The following is an 8,248-nucleotide window of genomic DNA, read 5'->3' as shown; positions in this document are numbered from 1 at the left end:
CGAAAATTATTAATTTCTTGGCTGCTTGTAAGTAAAAGAGTGTTTAAAAGGGAAAGTTGAATCTGTTTCAGAAGTCACTGAGGAGCCTGTTCGAGAGTTGACTACAGAAGAGCATTTGATTGAGAGGAAGAAGAAACTGCAGGAAAAGAAAATGCACATTGCAACCTTGGCGTCTGCCATATTGTCAGACCCAGAAAGTAATGTAGGTAGTATTTATTTCTTTAGGCTCTTCGTATGAGATATCCTATAAATGTGTTACATATTAAGATTCTCTTATTGCCTGCTAAAATGCACAAAGAGGACATAATGGAGCTGACAGTAGAGAGAATCTTAGCTTAATTGTCCATCTGAACTTAATTTTTCTTGTAATCTTAGAAAAGTCATACTTTCTGAGTCAAACTTATTTCCTTATTTCCATGTGAAGATTTTAGGTTACTTTGGTAACTAGAAGTAGTAAGTATATAAACATTAAATGTATTAGGGAGGAGGAACCTACTTGCAGGTTTGGTGATCTAGAGTTTTTAATAAGGAATATGCTATGCAAAAGTCAGTGGAATTTAGGAGTGTGTGTGTGTATATGTACTTTTTTATTTAATTTTTTTTATTTTAGGGCCGGCCAAATAGCTCAGCTGATTAAAGTGCCTGCAAGTGGGTGCAGGGGCTGGGGGTTCGATCCCCGGGCCTGCCATGCCGGCCCCGCTTCCGGGGTGTGCTGAGACAGCAATTGAGACTGGGTGTGGTGGTGTACACCTGTAATCCCAGCTCTTGGGAGGCTGCAAACAGGTGGATCACTACAAGTCCGATCTAGTGGTGAGACCCTGAACATCCTGTAGACCCTTCCTTAAAATACAGGAAAAAAATTGTATTTTATGATAGTATCTCACTATTTTAGGCTGGCCTTGAACTCACTGTGTAGCCCAGGTTAGCCTCAAACTCAGCAATCCTCAAGCCTCAGCTTCCCAAGTGCTGCAGTTACAGTTGTATGCCACCATGCCCAGCTATCAGGGATATTTCTAAGGGGAAAATACTTTAAGTGAAACAGGACCAGACTTACGGTGGATTATTACTAGGTGTTACATACAGTGTAGCAGCAGAAGTGGTGAGAGAACATTTGAATTCCGGAAACCTGAGGTTTAGTGTTGGCTGTGCTCAGTACTGTTTGTGAGCCTTGTGTAAGTTGTTTTACCCAAGACTTAATTTCTTCATCTCTGAATAAGGGGGTAGTATCCATTGTAAAGTTTTGTTGTGATTACATGAGAAATTATAATGTCATCGAAAGTGGCATTATTATTACTGGTGTCTCCAGCAACCTACTAGGACAAGTATTTGTTATTGGATGATAAAATAGATAATTCACACATACAGGAAAAATTTCATATGTTGTGGGTTGGAGTAGTACTATTGTTTTGTTTTGTTTTTTTTGTCCTGTAAAGAGGAAAATCTGGAACAGAATTAGGGGGAATTTGAGTATTTTTTACATGGGTAGTCGTATTTAATTATGAAACTAGAGACACATTCTATTGATTTCATTTTGCAATTAAAATTTTACAATTTAAAACACTTACTTGATTTTTCCCAGAATTGAACAACCAGTAGATTAGAATCTAGGCCTTCAAGTAGTTTGGAGCCTTATGCTCATTTCATACAATTTAGGGTTAGCAGATATGTGGTGGTCACACTCCTTGGTACAGTAAACAACCAGAATATTGCTTTCCGAGTTACCTTCCCAGTGGGGTGTGGTAGTGTGTCCCTGTAAGTCTAGCTACTTGGCCATCTGAGGCAGGAAGACTGCAAGCTCAAAGCCAGCCAGAACGACTTAATGAGACCATAATAAAAGAAAAAGTAGAACTGGAATATAGCTCAGTTGTAGAGGGCCTGTGTAGCATGTATAAGATTCATCTTTAGTACTACAAAAAAAAAAAAAAAAAAAAAAAGAAAAGAAAATGAAAAACCCCAAAAACCCCCACAAAACCCCAAAATACTCTAGCAGGAAGTAGTAATTCATCAAAACAAGCACATTAGCTGAAAACCTTTTTTTTTTTGTATTTTTGTATTGTATCCTGTTTGTCTCTTGTTAAAATTGATGTGACTAACTGTATTTAATTTTTGGTTAAGTTGTTTGTGTGGTTAATATATTTGATTGGTACGTAAGACATAAGAGTTTAGGAAAATAAAACATGGGGCCAGGGAGATGGCTCAGTGGAATAAGTGCTTCCCTGGCAAGCACAAGGGCCTGAGTTCAATTCCCAGTTCCGCCAAAAAAAAGAAAAAAAAAAAAGAAAAGAAAGCGTGTTTTAAAGAAACTCAGTGTGCCGGGCATGGTGGTGCACCCCTGTAATCCCAGCACTCGGGAGGCTGAGGCGGGAAGATTGATGTGAGTTCGAGACCAGCCTAGACTCATACTGAGCTCAAAGCCAGCCTGAACTGCGTAGCAAGACCCTGTCTCAAAAAGACAAAAAAGAAAGAAAGCTCAATATAAAAGAATTTCTAAAATTAGGTACGCTAACAAAGTTAAACTTTTTATTTTTATTTTTATTTTTTAAAGTTTTATTTATTTATTTATTTATTTTGTGTGTGGCCAGTTCAGCCCACCAGGGGGCGGGGCTGGCTGGCATGTGGTGCTGGGGGATTGAACCGCGGTCCCTGTGCTTTGCCTGGCTTAGCTTGTTCCAAGTAGGTGCATTAGACCACTGAGCCATCTCACCAGCCCCCAAAGTTAAACTTTTTAATTAGCCCTTCATCTTTTTGAGAGATGAGACTGTGTCTCATTCAGAATTGTTTTGCCATGATTTCTGTACTATTTCTTTTTGGGGGGGCGCTCAGGATGCCTTCAGGTCAGGTCTGGTTTGGCTTGAGGATGAGGGGATCAAACCACAGCATCCTGAGCCTGACTGCTTTGTTTCAGCAGGCACTTTAACACCTGAGCTAATGGGCAGGCCCCCTTGTATTATTTCTTTTTTTTTTTTTTTTTTGCGGAACCAGGGATTGAACTCAGACCCTTGTGCTTACCAGGCAAGCACTTATTCTACTGAGCCATCTCCCCGGCCCCTGTATTATTTCTTTAACAGATTAAAAAACTAAAAGAGTTACGTTCCTTGCTGATGGAACAAGATCCTGATGTGGCTGTCACTGTTCGAAAGTTGGTGATGATCTCTCTGATGGAGCTGTTTAAGGACATTACTCCTTCATATAAAATCCGGCCCCTGACAGAAGCAGAAAAATCTACTAAGGTAACGTAAGGTATAATTACTGTATACTGCATGGGGTAGTGCGTGCGTGCTTGTAATTGTAGAAGGAGCATTGCAGGCTCAGGGCTGGTGGGGGCAGCTTCATGAGAACATGTCTCAAAACAAGTCTGAGGATATAGCTGAGTACTCCTTAGGCTCACTTCCCAAGACTATAAGGAAAGAAAAAATTTAAGAATTTTGGAAATGATAGATGGGAAAAATGGCATTTCTCTTTTTAAAATCCTCCCTCTTTTCTGCCCCAGCCCTGGGCATATATGAGCCACTCATATTTTGGGCTAATTTTTAATTTTAATATTCTGATTTTTAAAATGATCTTTTTGATCTTTTCAGATCCGCAAAGAAACCCAAAAATTAAGAGAATTTGAAGAAGGGCTGGTTAGCCAATACAAATTTTATCTGGAAAATTTGGAGCAAATGGTAAAAGGTATATTAAATATATGTTACAAATATGTAACACGGGTGCCAGGGATTTAGCTCAGTGGCATAGCACTTGCCTGGCAAATGTGAGGTCCTGATTTCAGTTCCTGGTACACCCGCAAAAAACCAAAAATGTAACGTACTTAAGTGTTGATTATGAAATAAATTTACTCTGTGCTGTGTAGTGACAGGCAGGTGTATGGTGAGACTTGAGTGAGACTTCCTGAGTTGTGTGGCTTTAACATTTACCAGCTGTGTAATGGGTGACTTACCTTTAATCTTTCTGTGCCTCAGTTTTCTTCTCTATAAAATGTGAATAATAAGAACAGTACTTGCCTCACAAGATTGTTATGGAAATTGACTTTTTAGACCATTCAAATGGTGGCTCGCATTTCTAGGTGCTATAGGTTATTTGCGATCAGTGTTAACATTGTTGCTCTAGTACTTTATCTTTTTTTTTTTTTTTTTGGTGGAACCTGGGATTGAACTCAGATCCTTGTGCTTGCCAGGGAAGCACTTATTCCACTGAGCCATCTCCCCAGCCCCTGTTGCTCTAGTACTTTAGTAAGTAGTTGTATTTTTTTAAATTTATGAATGCGTGGGATTTAATCTGCTTTTTTAAAATTTGGAAATGGTAGTCAAAGGAGAAAAATATTGGGGCCGGGGAGATAGCTCAGTGGAATAAGTGCTTGCCTGGCAAGCGTAGGGTCCTGAGATTGATCCCTGGTCCCACCAAAAAAAAAAGGAGAAAAATACTTTTGATATGGATGTGACTCCTGAGAAATGGACTTAATCAGTTATTGAATAGGGTGAACTCTGCACTTAATCATTTATTCAGTAGGATAAACTCTTTCTTTTAAACCTTTCTATTTGTTCAGCCAAAAAAAGGGCTTAGGAAAAATTGGAGTATGAGCGGAGAAAAGGTTTAGTCCCTGAAGGCAGGTGCTTTCATTTGGCCCATCTGGGCTCCTTCACTTGGCCTTGGGCCTAAGGATCCCAATTTGCTGTCAGCTGGAGCAGGACTCCTGCATCCTGTTGGCCTGATGAGGGTATGAGAGTGATGGGGGCAGTGGGGTGGTGTGTACTGTGCATGTGGCTTTGGTATTTTGGTGTCCCAACTGGAGTCTACTTAACTAGCATTTGTTCTTTCAAGGGTGTGGCCTGGGAGCTTGTATAGATCAGCACTGTCCAGTGAACATATAAGATGAACTACGCATGTCATTTTTAAGAGATGAGGTCATGCTTAAAAAAAGTTAAAAAGTCATGAAATTATTTTTAATAGTAAATTATATACGTACCTAAATTATCATTTCAGCTTATAATCTATTTCAAAAAGTAGTGCAGGGCCAGCGAGATAGCTCAGTAGTCTAAAGTGCTTGCTTAGGGAAGCTTAGGTGGGCACAGGGACTGTGGTTTGATCCCTGGCACCACGTGTCATGCCAGTCCTGCCCCTACGGTGGGCGAGCTGGCCACAAAAAAAAGTAGTGCAATGTTTTAATTTTATTTGGTCCTAATTTAAAAATCCAGTGTCTACACATAAGCATATATGAACATTTCACACGTTTAGTAGCCTCTGAAAACGCACATGTAAAGATTTTCCAAGCAAATCAGACTGCTCTGAAATCTGTTTTTTCCTTTTGTCTTTTTTTCTCCTAGTATTTTAAATTGTCAAGTACGTATTTGGTATAAGAGAAAGCTGGTTAGCTTAGATATTGGCCAATGATTAATTACGTTTATCTTTTAATTAGACTGGAAGCAAAGAAAGCTGAAGAAAAGCAATGTCGTTTCCTTAAAGGCATACAAAGGACTGGCTGAAGTGGCTGTGAAGAGCCTGTGTGAGCTGCTGGTGGCTTTGCCTCATTTTAATTTTCACAACAACATCATCGTATTGATTGTCCCTCTCATGAATGATGTGTCAAAATCAGTAGGTTGCGTCAAATGATCACTGTTATGCTTAATAGGAATTTATAAGGCATGGGATTCCTGCCTCCCCCCATTCTTTTGGAATTTCTATTTATTGATAAAATAGATCTATTTATTAAACACTTTATCAAAACTACTTGAGTGTAGGTTGGTAGAGTATTTCTAGACAAGGGAAAATTTTGCCTTCTTGGAATGGTAGGCAGTGTCTGCAGGAAGTTTAATGGTCATGATGGTGGTGCTGCTGGTGCTGGTGCTGGTGCTGGTGGTGGGTGTCTGGAGTACAGGCAGGGAAGCATTTTAACCTGTTACAATGAAGTATCTGGCCTCCAGTGTGAGTAGGACCAAGGTTGAGGAACACTGGTTTGGTGTGACGTTTTCTTTTTTTAGGTATCTGAAATGTGTTGTGAGGCAGTAAAGAAACTCTTCAAACAAGATAAATTAGGCCAAGCTTCTCTTGGTGTAATTAAAGTGATTTCTGGCTTTGTGAAGGGCAGAAATTATGAAGTTAGGCCAGAGGTAAGTAAGCCTTTCTTTTCTTATGTTGCACTTTATATGCTTTCAAATTGTGTTATTTTTCAGTTGTCTTGAGGAATTTAAATGTAAAGCACTGTTAACTGTTTTGTCTGTATATCCTTACAGATGTTTTTCTGTGCAGACTCATGTTCACTTATATTTTAAAATCAAAGATGGACCTGGGGGCCGGGGAGATGGCTCAGTGGAATAAGTGCTTCCCTGGCAAGCGTAAGGGCCTGAGTTCGATCCCTGGTTCCGCAAAAAAAAAAAAAAAAAGATGGACCTGTACTATGAAAACTGTTTTGGAGCAGTTTTCATTTCATATATTGTAAATTTATATTCTAGGTAGGACTGTTGCACTCTTTGTAGTATGTGCCATAATCATATGAATATATGGTATCCTACTTGGGTAGACAGCTGAGTTGTTCCACATTTTGCTGTTAAGGCCCATGTTGAGGAGAATATTTTGAATATATTATTTTTTCACACTGAGTTAAATTTCTGAAGTATCAGTACTGGAATCAACAGTAATGATACTTAAAATCTTGAGAGGCTCACAAATTGTTTCCAGAAAATTTCAACATTTATATGTCTACTAGTGATTAAAAAAAAATAGAGTACAAATTCGAATTGAAGCAGAAAAAGTTATAAGGGGTATAGAATTTCACTTAAGAAAGTAATACAAATTTCACAGTATTTATTGTAATACATAATGTTATCTTCTAAGCAGTTGTTCATACTAGCAGATATATGCATGTAAAATTGGAAAAAGAAATTATAAGAAGTTAAGAGAAAAGGTACAATTGAAAAAAGGAGATAAAACAAATTAAATATTATGAATTTTTTTTTTGCTCCGAATGCCTTCAGGGCATGTTTGGCTGGCTTGAGTTCTGGGGGTCAAACCACAGCAACCTGAGCCTGACTGCTTTTTTTTTTTTTTTTTTGCGGAACTGGGGATTGAACTCAGGCCCTTGTGCTTGCCAGCAAGCACTTATTCTACTGAACTATCTCCCCGGCCCTCCTGACTGCTTTGTTGAAGCAGCCACTTAACTGAGCTAAGGGGCAGGCCCCCCCAAATTAAATATTATGTGCTCTTTTCCATAGACCAGCAGCAGTGCACAGGACAGTTGTCCAAATCATCCTGCTTACATACATAGATATATCGCTTTCCTCCACTATCTCTCCTATCCTTCCCAACTCAGTAACTCTTTCCTTTTGAATAAGTTCATTCCCTTTTTCCAGAATCTATTGTACCCTTCAGATTCCATTTTTCTCTTTCAGGTTCTCACACTAAGTAGACAATATGATGTTTGCACATATAGGTCTGGTTTATTTCACTTAAGAGTATATTCTCTAGTTTCATCCATTTACTGACAAAAGACTCAGGTTTATCCTATTTTGTAGCTGAATAATACTCCATTGTATAAAAATACCACATCTCTTTATCCGTTCTTCAGTTAAAGGGCATCTGGGTTGTTTCCAGGACTTAGCTATGACAAATTGCACTGCTATAAACATGGGTGTACACATGTTGCTGTGGTATGATGATGTTTTTTTTTTAGTTCTGGAAAAATAACCTGGGGGGGGCGTGGTAGTTGTCTTGAATGGGATCTCAAATCCTAGCTTTTTAAAGAATCTCCACACTGATTTCCATAGTGGTTGTACCAGTCTATACTCCCACCAACAGTGGAGAAAGGTTCCTTAAATACCATTAAGGTACACTAATGGTATTTTAATTGGGATTGCATTGAATCTGGACAACAGTTTGAGGAGTATGTCTCTTTACACAATGTTGGTTCTTCCTATCCAGGAACATGGACTATTTTTCCATTTTCTCAAATCCGCTTCAATCACTTTTCTCAAAATACCATAGTTTTTACTGTATAAGTCTTTTATTATGTCATTTTTGAGATTGATTCTTAAGCATTTCAATTTTTTTGATGTTATTGTGAAAGGCGTAGTTTCCCTAATTTCTTAGTGTGTTCATTATGTACGAAAATGCTACTAATTTTTGGGTGTTGACTTTATATCCTGCTATGTTGCTGAATTTGGTGATTAAATCTACAAGACTCTTGGAGTTTTTGGGGTCCTCTATGTAGAGTATCATGTGCTCTGCAGATAATGGTAATTTCTTTTTTTTTTTTTTA

General features: G+C 38.6%; 1 protein-coding gene across 2 annotated transcripts in view; it reads left to right on the top strand.

Moving 5' to 3' along the window:
* Positions 1-8,248, top strand: part of Noc3l (NOC3 like DNA replication regulator) — a 38,628-nt gene that overhangs the window by 10,184 nt on the left and 20,196 nt on the right. For both annotated transcript variants that reach the window (XM_023709120.1, XM_004625488.2), the window contains 5 exons: positions 72-202; positions 3,069-3,230; positions 3,579-3,672; positions 5,414-5,589; positions 5,976-6,104. In XM_023709120.1, the coding sequence (XP_023564888.1) occupies positions 72-202; positions 3,069-3,230; positions 3,579-3,672; positions 5,414-5,589; positions 5,976-6,104 (692 nt within the window). The remainder of the gene's footprint in view (positions 1-71; positions 203-3,068; positions 3,231-3,578; positions 3,673-5,413; positions 5,590-5,975; positions 6,105-8,248) is intronic.

Source organism: Octodon degus, unplaced genomic scaffold (genome assembly GCF_000260255.1).
Source record: "Octodon degus isolate 3935 unplaced genomic scaffold, OctDeg1.0 scaffold00010, whole genome shotgun sequence".
In the NCBI taxonomy this organism is placed as follows: Eukaryota; Metazoa; Chordata; class Mammalia; order Rodentia; family Octodontidae; genus Octodon; species Octodon degus.
The sequence above is the reverse complement of the archived record's forward strand: the minus strand, read 5'-3'. Positions and strand labels throughout refer to the sequence as shown.